This window comes from Syngnathus floridae, chromosome 3 (genome assembly GCF_059516105.1).
Source record: "Syngnathus floridae isolate MCC-2025c chromosome 3, RoL_Sflo_1.0, whole genome shotgun sequence".
Classification (NCBI taxonomy): Eukaryota; Metazoa; Chordata; class Actinopteri; order Syngnathiformes; family Syngnathidae; genus Syngnathus; species Syngnathus floridae.
Window position 1 is genome coordinate 14,719,427 of NC_142415.1, and position 13,186 is coordinate 14,732,612.

General features: G+C 41.5%; 1 protein-coding gene and 1 long non-coding RNA gene across 2 annotated transcripts; both read left to right on the forward strand.

Annotated features, from left to right (window-relative positions):
* The first annotated feature begins 126 nt into the window (after positions 1-126).
* On the forward strand, positions 127-5,163 carry rhoua (ras homolog family member Ua). The gene is made up of 4 exons (XM_088372271.1): positions 127-669; positions 1,090-1,148; positions 1,835-2,023; positions 2,197-5,163. Exons 1-4 carry the CDS (start codon positions 417-419, stop codon positions 2,479-2,481), a joined length of 786 nt encoding a protein of 261 aa, XP_088228397.1. The 5' UTR covers positions 127-416; the 3' UTR covers positions 2,482-5,163.
* A 3,943-nt stretch (positions 5,164-9,106) lies between these two features.
* Positions 9,107-13,125, forward strand: LOC148400717 (uncharacterized). The gene is made up of 3 exons (XR_015857647.1): positions 9,107-9,490; positions 9,749-9,808; positions 12,920-13,125. It is a non-coding gene; the product is annotated as an uncharacterized LOC148400717 (long non-coding RNA).
* The last annotated feature ends 61 nt before the right edge of the window (positions 13,126-13,186 follow it).

Sequence of the window (13,186 nt, forward strand, 5' to 3'; positions counted from 1 at the left end):
TCTCTCGCTCTCTCTCTCTCTCTCTCTCTCTCTCTCTCTCTCTCTCTCTCTCTCTCTCTCTCTCTCTCTCTCTCGCTCTCTCTCTCACACACACACACACACACGCTCAAGCACGCAAACACGCACACATTGCAGTGATGTCATTTGAAGGGGAGTTTCGGGCTTTGGGTCGGACCAACACTTTCATTGAATCGCTCCCCTTTCAAATGGACGCAAAGTTTTGGAGAAGACAAAATCATGTAGTTTTAAATAGACACGTTGTCATTTTGAGACCAGGAATAATTCAAGGCGCGCTCGCTTAGTCATGGAAAGTTAAACAAGAAGAGTTAAAGCGTTCTCGCCCAGAAGATAGCAGAAAAATGGGCGAAGCGAAAAGCGGCCGTCGCCCCGCCGGCACCTCTTCGTAGGGCGGCTCCATGTCCCCCTCCTCGCCGTGCCAGATGCCTCTGAAGACAGCGCCCGTGTCTCCTGCTCCCCCCGTCCCCCCGAGGAGGCTCCGGGGTCGGGACGGTGGCTCGGGCAGGACGCGGCGAGCCGTAGGAGCGGAGAGGAGGGTGAAGTGCGTTCTGGTGGGGGACGGAGCTGTCGGTAAAACCAGCCTGGTGGTCAGCTACACCACCAACGGGTACCCCACCGAGTATGTCCCCACTGCCTTTGACAACTTCTCGGGTAAGATGACGATTTTAACCTGCTCCACAATATATCTCTATTAGGCGTGTCATGAGAAAAGTCTGACAGTAATATTTCACTTTTTCACGGGAATATATTTTTCGGATATACAATAAAATAAAATCGTCAAAATATGACTAACAATCAAAGTGGGACCTAATTAATAAAGGAAAATAACAATGGTGGAGATTGTGTCGGTTTAAAGTATCTGATCAGAAAAGACCAGCTCGCAATGCCAGTCAGCTAATTTAATGTCAAATAACAGTTTGACTCATACATTTGTAAATCTTAAATGTCAGTGTCTCACCAGCCTTACTGCGTGTCATTGGGCAATTTTTCCCTCAGCTGGAAATGTTTTTGATGGGGCCGTGTGAATATAAGCATGTTTTGATGTTTCATGCTGTGTGTTTATGTTTGTAGCGGTGGTCTCAGTGGATGGGCAGCCAGTCAAACTCCAACTCTGTGACACAGCTGGGCAGGTAATGGACACCCCCCCCACACACACACACATACACACGCTTCCTGTAGCTTTATTTGTAATCAAGACAATGCCCTGACAGTGAGAGGAAAACCGTAATCGGTCTTTCTTTTGTTCCAAAGTCTTTTTAAAACTCATAGATTACAATCTATCTTCCTGTCGGCTTCTAATTTTGTATGAACACATCACAAAATCCTGCATGCATTTTAATCGAGAAGATTTGAGGCTTGGTCTTTCTCAATACACCAGCTGATGATGTGTGCTTTTGCTTGGAATTTATTCTCTGGCTTGGCGTTTGCAGCTGTTTGCCTGACATCAAGTATCAAATAGCACCGTAGCATGCCGAGTATTCATCGTGATTAGCTCAAAGAGGAACTGTGCTAATCAATGGGATCCACTGTGACCATTGAATGGACAAAAAGAGAAAAAAACATTTTAACAATGCTTTGTGTCAATATACTGAATGTGATCTGTGAGTAGAAATAGGCCACAGTTCTTTCTCAAATACCAAAGGAGGAAGCTCATCATCATTGTCACCTTCCTCCTCTTCCTCCATCTGTTCCTGCGTTTTCCTCTCCTTGTCAAAACACCGCTAAAAGTACTATTGCACTCGCGTGTGACCACAATGACCACTGCTGTAGCTCCTCGCCTCTGAGTGATGTTGTGTGGGTGTCCCCTCCTCTGCAGGATGAGTTTGACAGGCTACGCCCACTCTGTTACACCAGTGCTGACGTCTTCTTGCTGTGCTTCAGCGTGGTCAGCCCTGTCTCCTTCCAGAATGTCCCAGAGAAGTGGATCGCCGAGATAAGGAGGCACGCCCCCTTCGCACCGCTCGTTCTTGTGGGGACTCAGTGTGACCTCCGAGAAGATGTCAAGGTTGGGCCATTCTGATCAATTAAGTTCAGTTCCACCAACTGGCAACTAGGGAAGTTTGATAACATATTACTAGCATAAAAGGTCCCTGGGTTGCTGTTGGTAGATTGATGTTATCAAGTCATAGTGAGGTCCCTGATTGACACGGAAAGTTATAACTGTATTTTTCTCTAAAGATTTTGATAGACTTGGCCAAGTACCGAGAGAGGCCAGTGGATCCAGCGGACGCTCGGGAATGTGCGGCTGAGATCGGTGCCGTAGCCTACGTGGAGTGTTCGTCACTGACCCAGAAGAACTTGAAAGAAGTGTTTGATACGGCTATTCTGGCCAGCCTGCAGAACCAAAGCTCCCAGAAGCACTCCAGAGGAAAACAAAAACGGCGAACAAAGCAAATGCAGACGCCTGACAAGATGAAAAGTTTGTCCAAGTCGTGGTGGAAAAGGTACTGCTGTGTGGCGTGAAGCACTCCAGAAACTTAGAGACAAACCTGAATTCAAACCTTCTCCGGAGTGTTAATGGAAACCAAAGCTGCATTTGTCTTCTCACGTGGGACATTTACGCCTGAACCCCAGTGTCTTTCAACATGCACTAAAAAAAACAAAGAGGACATTTTTGTCCTGGATAGTCTGACTGCAGTATGAACATTTGCTGGGATGTCTATTTTACCCTATTGGATCAGTGGATGAGGCCCTTTCAATAAGAAGAGAAACATTTCATCCTCTGTTGGAATGTGAAGAGATTAGGTCTCGTTCAGACCACCGTCCTTCAGCACCTGAGTTGCACAGTGTGTTTACATGGTGTTGGAGCTCGGTCCAGTTATTTGATTAGTGGAACTGGACGTGCCTGACAGCGATCGCACCAAATAGAAACTCTGCAAGTCGCAGCATGTAAACAGCACATAGAACCAGACCAAAGTAAGACGCATAATTCCAACCCCTGTCCAATGTCTTTAAAGACAACCAGATGATAGTGGACCAGGTCATTGGTAAGATGGTAAAAGTCTTAAATTGTAACAGGAATTAAGTTGTTGCAGTTGCATCTTTATCGGGGGATCTTCACGCTGACTTCTAGTGAAGATAACCATAAATCCTTTGCTTGTTGGCATGCGCTTGACCATGACTCTCATCCATTTCCTTATTTAGACATTTTGATTATCAAGAGATCATCGCTTCGGTTCGGTTGCCAGGTGCAAAATGTTGAGGCTTTCTTTATCTCTTGGATTGTGGCACACCGTATGAACAAAAGTATGCGAACATTCCATAGATAGGAAGTGAACATGCAAGGAAATTTGGAGTTAGGCCCGCTTAGACTCTTCTGACAGACTTTTACAAGCTGTTGGCGTGTGTCTCGGGGATTTTTCTGGTCATTCATCAGGCTGTGAGATCAGCAATGTTGGACCTGAGACCGGGCCTGACAACTCACAAGCTCTTCATCCCAGCAGTGATTGATTCCTGTATGGGGTTTGCATGTTCTCCCCGTGCCTGCGCGGGTATACCCCAGCTACTCCGGTTTCCTCCCACATTCCAAAAACATGTGTGGTAGGGTGATTGACCTCTCCAAATTGTCCGTAGGTGTGATTGTGAGCGAATGGTTATTTGTCTCTGTGTGCCCTGTGATTGGCTGGCGACCAGTTCAGGGTGTACCCCGCCTACCGCCCAAACACGGCTGGGATAGGCTCCAGCATGCCTGCGATCCTAAGCAGTTCAGAAGATGAATAAATGAATGAGTGTCCCCACAAAGTTGGAAACAGAATTGTGCAAAATGGCTCGGTATGCTTGTAGAATTAAAAGTGTCTACCAAATAAATCCCCATCATATGTGTTTAATTGCTCTTGTTTGTAGAGTATGCCATCGTCCACGTCTACAAAAGAGGTGACAACTGCCCCGTAACTTCTTCTGCAACCCGTTGAACTCCATGTTGTAATCCAAAACACAGTGAACCAAAGCGTGCATCATCCACACCTTCTTCTGTGCATTGTTGATACAAAAGGAAGGTCAAAAGCCCAGAATTGTATCTTTTCTCCAAGGTCCATTTGTTGAAACAGGTCTTTGTGTTTAGTGTGTCAGCATCAGAAGGAATAAGGGTGTGTGTAAGTTTGTCGTACGGAAAGATTTATAACCGCGTATTATTGAAAGCACATGTAAGAAGAAGGCAAGTGTGACGACCTCGGAATATTCTTAATGTAATTGGAATTAAGATAATATATTAAGATAGAGTAAAACGGATTATTTTAGTGTTGGAGTGCCTGTCGGAAAGCTCTATGAAGAAAAAGGTCAAAAAAAAAAAAAAACGACCTTTTCCTTTAGCGCAAGACAGCAAGCTTGGTCACAAGATGTAAATCAATATTGACAAAACCAAGTTTCGATTTTGGTATCAAGCTGTGATTATATCATCGGAATTGTTTGGTCACTGAGATGTTCCGGCTGCTGATGAATGGCTCCTCTGTGTCCATCCTGATAGCAATACATTGTTTGTGGATGGGGAAAGGACGCACAAAGAGGCCTGTCTTGCGCTTTATGTGCAGACTCGCAGAGTGACGGCACATGGAAGTAGGCCAAAGGTCACGCAGACCCTCTGCCTGCTTGACAGTTTCCCTTGTCAGCTTTTTCTACTTTTACTCAGATGATGATTTAAAAAAGAAATGATTCATATGGAGTCAATGGTGATTGTTTATACTTGATTGTTTTTTGGCATTTAATCAACCAAGCAAACAGATCGTGTTCATGTTCCTCACAACCCTCTTGTGGAAACTTTTTTGACCTATGTGCTCACAAAGTATGACGTTTGACAGTTTTGGTGATTACTGTCAAATACCATCATAGTGACAAAATGTCCTATGAAGGACGGTGTGATCCACTTGAGGTATAAAAATATGTGTGATTGCTCTCAGATTTACAATATGGAGTTATGACTCAGACTTGAACACAATGTTGTCCCTGTTTTTTTTTTTTTTTTAGTTCGCATACTGAAGCAGGCTGCCTTGATAGATGTACGCATGTACTCCATGTAGACAACGGATGTTTTCTTTATTTGTCATAAAAGCATTTGGTAACAAATATAACATGTTGCTGCGATTGTTTGCTTCAATCAAAGATGTTGTACTAAAGTTTTATACTGAGAAGTAAAGGACATTTGCCATATTACTTGCGTGGTTTGAAGATTTTGTTGATATGATAAAAAAATGGTGAGATAAGAGAATGTGATGCAAACACTGACCCCCCCCCCAAAAAAAACTCTAAGATGACCCTGAACCCACCATTTCATGTGCAATTGACTCTGGTAATGTTTTGATTTAGGCTTTGTGATAACCAAGCAGAACAACAGCCAGCTGATGCACATCAGGAAAGAGCAGACATGCTTTTTATGAGGAGCATAGGCAATGCATCTCCCAGCCAGATCACTGTAAACACTCACCCCTGCCAGAAACTCTCCACAAGTTATGCAAGCGCTTTATTTCGAAAGATGTCATGTGAGACTTGCTTAGTGGCTCTGTTCTTGGGTGCGGTGTAGCAGCGTGCTGCAAATGAATTCTGTCTGCGAACCAACCTGGCCCCTTGGCATTGCCGTGACGTTGTTAAGGTTGGATAAGATGTTCAGCTTTGAAGCTGGACAATTACACTATTGCGTGTCTAAAGTCACAGGATTCAGGCTGGGGAAACCACCGTTAGCCACAAATAAATCTTGCACTTCTGACGTGTGTGGAGTCGAACTAGAATATTATTTACAAATTTAACTAAACAGTCACGGATTATTCACGTGGTGTTTCATAATTATATAGTGCATTTTTAGCAGGATTAAGGTTTGACCAGACTGTGCAAAACTCTACCAAAGTCAACACGGGTTTTTTTGTTGATCACCTCACAGCTGTTATTTTGACGTAAGCTATTTGGTAGACGTGTTATTGCCTTGTACTTTTTGTTTTTAAACAACAACTATAGCGGTGACAAAAGGAATTTATGCCCAAATGTGCCATCATCAAGAATACTTAAGGACTTAGTTATCGATTGCGTGTCATTCTTTTTGGACATCAAACTGCGGAAAATGTGTGCTATCCAAACAATACAAAACTATTTCATTTCCACAGAGAAACAAGAAACAGATGCATGTCAGAAATTTACATTTTTGTTTTGGTGTTTATTGCTGCAAGATGTCACTTGTGAATATACGCACGAAAAGTTAAAGTGTGTGCATGTAGCCTGCGTTTGTGTATAAAGTGAAAGCAGTTTGCACATGTCCACAAGTCTACCTTAACCCCTTGATACAAAATTATTTGTCACGGGCTCTCCCTCAATACTGCAATGCCACAAACATTTTCCCCGTTCTTTTTCTTATCACTGTTCCGATTCCTGTATGTCGTTATGAAACTCTCCGCTCTCTGCAGACCATCACCTCATCCATTGAGTGCTGTGTGTGATCTCATCCGTGTTTGCATGTGTGTTCAGAGTTCACATAGCACGCCATGTGACATTTACACAGCCAGGAAACAGTTTAAGGCGTACACTTGAAGCATCCCTCCTCCCCCCAACCTCTCCTGTCTCATCTCCGGACACGTCTCCTCCCTTGCGGACGCCTACGACAGCTGACCACTGTGTTTACATAAGCACATTAGTGAGCCACATCACACTGTGGACATGACTGCCAAGGTCAAAATCCATTTCATTCTTCTGACCACAAACCCTATACACATACAAAAATAGAATTTAGCAAACAAGTGTTTTTTTTTCTTACAAAAAGTACATGTATAAATAGAATAACACATTTAAACATAGTGATTAAACTTCATTTAAAACATCTGAATTGTTTTTTCAATTATTAATTTATGATTATTATAAATGATTAATTATTGCCTGTTCTCACTTTCTAGTTTATACATATCTTCAAACAAGGTGCTTGTTTCAAGCTGTTTATTTATCACCCCCAGTTAAATTCTACCTGTTTAACTGACATGTAGAATAAGAGGCACAGTCCTTTTAACCACCAGTTTACCTAGCTAGCTTAATACTAACATAATTTAAAACACCACAGACAGGCTAATTATACATGTTCAAACAATTGCTACTTTACACACGATGGAGCAGTCATACATATAAAAATAGCATTGAGTACGGAATGTGGGCAAGTCTTTTGTATGTTGCGACAAAAAAAAAAAATGATTGCCTAAAAATCCTCAATTTAGCCGGGTCATGGACTTTAAGTCGGGAGAGCACTGTGTAATTTATTTGATTAGACATAGATTTATCTCCATCCAGCTCTCTTTCTCTCTCCTCCTCCCTTGTACTGTTCAGCTGTGTCTCATCATGTTTAGTCTGTCTCTTAGTTTCCTTTTTTCAGTTCAGTTGAGATTTGTTGTTGTTTCATACTTGCTTCCTGTGTTCCACAAATGTATAGGCCTATGTGACCTTTACAATGCTGTCTCAGTCCCTCTCGACTTTACTTGGGTCAAGACAATCGCAGCTTAGTTGGTTTATATGACCCAGTTGGGAGCAGAAAGAAAAGAAAAAGATGAAAGCTACAACTATTCACATATGTGTGATGCTTTGACCAACAGGGCAGCTTGGGAAAACACATCCGGAGCATTTCCAGCATTGAGAGGAGAATAGTGATAGGACGTTTGTATCGGGTCTGAAGAGTATCTGATTGAACGAGCCTCTCTGTGTAAGAATAGAGGAGAAGATGACAACTCTTAGTAAAGACGCCCTCAGCGAATAGACCCAGCTGGGACTGAAAAAAGCAAGAGATCAGAAATGACATCACTTCGCTGACCCTTTTCTTTAACAAAACATGTTTCTGTCGATGCGTACTTCAGTTCCAAAAACATTTAATAAAGTCTTCGTTTATGATGTAATGGTTATTGCTCGGCATATAAATTAGAACTGTTTAATGATATCACCTTATTAGTACAATGGATTCAAAAAGTCCTGATGGGTTATCGTGATAAGGAAAAAAATGTGACCGAGTTAAATCATTTAAAATTTTATACCATGTATGTGACCTATAATCTGTACAACTCAATAAGTAAAAAAAACCAAAAAACAGCCAAGATAAAGCAGTTGCATAAGTGTGCACACCTGCTTCGAGTTGCGGCTGTTTTTACAATAATCCAAGATACTCATTAAAAAATAGAGTCACCCCCCAACTACAATTCAATGTGCCACTCATTAACCACAAATAAAGCTTAGATTTTTATTATGCTTTTCTTTCATTCTCAGACAGCTTCACCTTGACTAAGGCCAGAGTTCCAACAGAAGAAGTCCGACCATGATGCTGCCCCACCACACTTCCCTGTAGGTACGGACCGGTGTTGTGTTTACACCAGACACATTCCATTGAAAGTTTGGCCAAAAAGTTCATACTTGGCTTCATCATATCGTAACAAAATCTCCAAAGCACATGTGAGAAAATGTGTTATGGCATGTTTTTGGAATGTGGGAGAAAGCCGCGGGATCTGGAGAAAACCCATGCAGGCACAGGTAGAACATGCAAAATCAGGAAGGCAGTAGCACACATTAAAATCCCAAACTTCAGAGCTGTGAGACTGTTCGAAGCACTAGCCCACTGCGACACAGTAAAATGACCTAACACTGCTCTGGGACTGAAATTACGTAATAATCTCTGCTCATAAATGATGAATTCCATCTTTTTTTTTACAGTACGTGGCAGTGACTGATTTGTTGGGACATGCACGGCTATTATCTAAAAATCATACTCATCGTTCTTCTGTGAGCTAACGCGTTACCAGACTGCACTCCATATGATTTGAGAGCTGCATGCTCCATTTCCGTGTCGAGGCTGCTTGTCAAACTCATTTTTTTCACGGGCCGCATTGTAGTCATAGCTTCTTTTGGAGGGCCATTATGACTGTCAACCCAAATAAATGTATGAGCACCTCAAATTATACACAGTAAAAGCTACAAAACAAACTGACAAATAACTCGTTTTCAAATCAGATGAGGAAAAACTGGTAAAAAAAAAAAAAAAAAGTGAATACCATTTTCAATCAGGTCACGAGGCAATTTCCCCCAATCACAAGCTCTTATCCTGACAATCGATTACCAAACCATGTTTCCATTCATGACTACAGATTGTGTTGCCAAGTTAATACTTTTTCAGTGTTACAAGACTCTCTCGTGAAAAACAACGCTGGATTATGTGTGACATGTGACCGTGGAACAGCTGCGCTTTCACTCGTACAATGGGCACATATCGCTGACGAACCAAATACTCAAATTAATGTTCCTTGGTGTTGAAGCTCCCACAGTGACAGTGGATGTTTTGTTTAGCGATGCTAACAGTGACAATGTGACATGATAGAATTCAATTAGCAACGTGGCTCTCAAGAAGATTGTTTCTGGAGCCGAAGCCAAGTGTTGAGGTGACAATATCTAGCCGAAAACGCTCAATTTTGCACGTTCCACATCCCGAGAACGCTCACACTGCATGTGACGTATTAGCTCATTCCACCAGCGTTGGGTAGGTTTTGATAACTCACGATTTTTCTAGATAGTATTTTATTTTGTTTAGACTTTTGGTTTGTAACATTTGAATTAATTTTTAAAGGGAAGTCAACCCGAAATTATTTATATTTATAATTATATTTTGTATTATTTATATTTATCATGATATGTTCTGTGCAGCCTAACTAGTCAAAACATAGTGTTATGATTAATGTATTGTTTGTGGAATATGAATTTAACAGGTAAAAAACACCTGTTTTTATCCTTCTCATAGGGCGGCCATTTTGCCCCTTCCCGTCGACTAAAGATGACGTCACCGTTGCGCAAGGTTCAGGTAACGACCAACCCCTTGCTCATCATTTTTGTGCACTGAAACTGGTGATGCTTCTTAATTAGTTGAACTGCAGATTCAAAATTGTGTCCAAATTTGCCCTTGGCTATAGCGGGAAAGAAAAGGGATGAATAAATGGAAGAAAAAGAAAGTTTTTTTTCCCCATGCCCATGTGTCACTTGCCACAAATGCAAAATTGCCTCTAGTGCAGCCATATATTTTACTTGAAAAGTATCTTCTCTTCTCAGTCTGTGCTGGAGTGAGTAAGAGAAGTCTGAGTGAACCCATACTGTCAGCAAAAGAATATTTTTTTTTCCAAAAGGCTCCAAATCTACTCCGTGACTAAGTAAATAAAGGAGATAAAGAGGGGAGGAAAGGCCGTGACGGAATCATGTGCAAATGATTACAAGTGAAAAGGGAGAGAAAATGTTTTTAATCAAATGTTCTTGTCTCACAATGAAAGGCATCCCCTCATGTGGCATAAACTGCTTTTTTCTTCTTCTTAAGTGTGGTTTCAGAGCATTTGTTTTTGTTTGAACATTTAATACTTTTTTGAACGTGGCCCTTTATCTGTCACCCACTAAGAATAAAACATGCTTATGGTGCATAATGTGCAAGAAGTCATGGGAACAGGACAATGAAAAAAAAAAAAAGTAAAGTGATGTAATCTTGTAGCAGTACATCAAACAACTGCTTGTTATGTCTGAGTGAATGTAGGCCAAGTGTGTGTTTGTATTTGTACCTGCATACACAACTTTGTCCGCCTGCCCTCCTCCCCCTAAATCTAGAACTTCAATGCAAAACCTGAGGAAAATCCTAGACAAGAACATCATAGCACATACAGTTTCATACTATTTTTATATATACTATCTTCCAAATATTTGGTTTTTTGGTTCTTTCAAACTTCACCCTATATTTTCAAGCTGGCAGAGAAAGCAGTGGTGTTGCAGACAGTAAACAACTCTTATGTTATGTTGGGGTTATTTACACTCAGCAAGAGGACAAAATATGCGGGCTGGCGTAATATGTTACTGGTTCATACATGAGAATGAGAGGAAGTGACACAATGAGAACAGACAAAGGCATCACTCAGGATGGAGAAGAACAGAGAACGCAAACGTGGGTTAAACATGAGAGGAAAAACTGAGGCAGTAGAGGGAAAAAGGAAGAGATGTAGTTTTCCTGTTTTACATCGGCGAATGAAACACACACACACACACGGCTACACAAGGGATGTCTGGAGCTGACATGTTGCGACATCCTGCCAGCAACAGCTGACAATGGCATGTTAGCATGCGTGTGCGTGCGTGCGTTTGTGTGTGTGTGTGTGTGTGTGTGTGTGTACGCACACGTGTTTAGGCATGCAATATTTTGCTATTTAAAGAAGATAAACGTGACACGTATGACTTGTTGTATGTTAAGGTAGATAGATATAGATATATCAATGCTTTGTTTGGCTCATTTCAAATTTAAAGAGCAACACCAAATGCTTTACATTGAACTCAAATGCAAAACAATAAATAAATAGAATTTCCATGACATCATGCTTTTTAATGAGAATGTGCTGGCTTCGTGTCATGTCTATTTCAACCATTTCCGGGTTATCATTGTTTCATGTGAGGAGTGCGTCCCGAAATTTGCCTTGTGAATGAATGCCATTTTGTCAACTCATTAGCAAATGATTACTATTAGAGTTTTTATAATTTAATTCAACGTGTTAATCTAGTTGTTTTTCCGTGCAAACTTTAAAAAAAAATTCTAAAACACTGATGAAAATTATAGTTAGTTTTTTTTCCACGAAAAATCATGGAAATCCAAGAAAAATGCAAAATATGAAAAACTGAAAAAATTGTGTGTCACATAAGTGCATGCGCCGTAATAACATAGCAGGAATGCAGATCAAAGTGGCTCTGAAAAGCGCACTCTATGCCAAGTCATTTATTTTCATTCCCATTTGGTATTTTGACTGCAGGTCTTCGACTGCTGGAATGTGTGTGAACGTGTACGTGTATGTGCTGAGGTGCGTGCAATGTGAGTGCGACGAGCGCCGGTGACCAAAAACACTTGGAATCATGATGAATGCTCCCACTGTCTAACTACAACCTGCTATTGTGGTCTACAGCACACTATATTGGACCGTGCCCCCCAACACACACACACAGATATGTGCAATTCTAGGTCTGCCCCACCACACACAGCTGGACAAGTTGGACATTGAGTTACAAAGTAGCCTTTTGTAGCATTTGTATATTCTCAATATTTCACTGCCTAGTGCATCTTCAACATTTTTGTGGTTTTCAAGATACTTTTGGCCAGCTTCAATGTTTGAATTTACTTTGGACTGTGGCAGCACGGCGCACTCGTGGTTAGCACATCCGGACTTCCTGTGTGGAGTTTGCATGTTCTCCTCATGCTTGTGTGGGTTGTCACTGAGCACTTGGCCTTCCTCATACATTCCCCAAACATGCTTGTTATGTTTATTACAGACTCTAAAATGTCCATTAGTGTGAATGTCTTCCCAACCACTTGCCCAAAGTCAGCTAAGATAGGCCGCTTCAGCTAACCTGTGACGCAAATGCGGATACGCTGGCAAGAAAATGGATGGATGATTCTTTACTACAAAGAGCAGCATTCCATTCACGCTGCCCCTCAAGGTCTTTCCACAATTTGGGAGTCCCTTAATTGTATCAATGAACAAAGCCAGTTCAATGGGTCCGCCACTAAAACTTTAATCTACATTGTGAGGACAAAAAAACATCCTGCCCTAAGTCAAGCGGAAGTGCGTGTGCGTGCATGTGTGTGTCCATGCTGACGTTTTTAGAATCCAAGGACAGTACATTTCCTCTCACGCTTTCTATTGTTCCTGCAGCAAAAAAAAAAAAATTATTCCAAAAGGAAAAAGCAGCCAATAGAAAGACAGCGGCAAACATGCTGAACACTTGGCAACTTAAAGTAGGATGGAAAGCAGGGATAGACTAATCTTTGTGCAGATACAAAGTAGGTTTTAATAAAAAAAAAAAAAAATTGGTGGTCTCTAGTTAAAAGTGTGTATTGTATGTCACCCCCCCCAACATTTTTTTAAAATGTCTTGTGTATTTTACTTATTTTGTCAAGGTGCAGTTTTGGGATCAGCAGCTGTTGCGTTTGGGCCCTCTTGAGCACTCCCTCCCTACTCATTGCTTTGGGAGGTGATGAACTGTCATTCAAACGTCTGTGCTGCCCTCTGCTGGATTTCTGCCTCATTCCGAATGACCTAAAAGTAAGCTGAACAACGGTGGGTTGTATTTTAACTCCAGGGGTTATCCAGTCCCTGACTTTTCCATAGCAGCATATTGCAAATTGGTATTATCTAAAGTTCTAAACAACAGATAACATAATTAT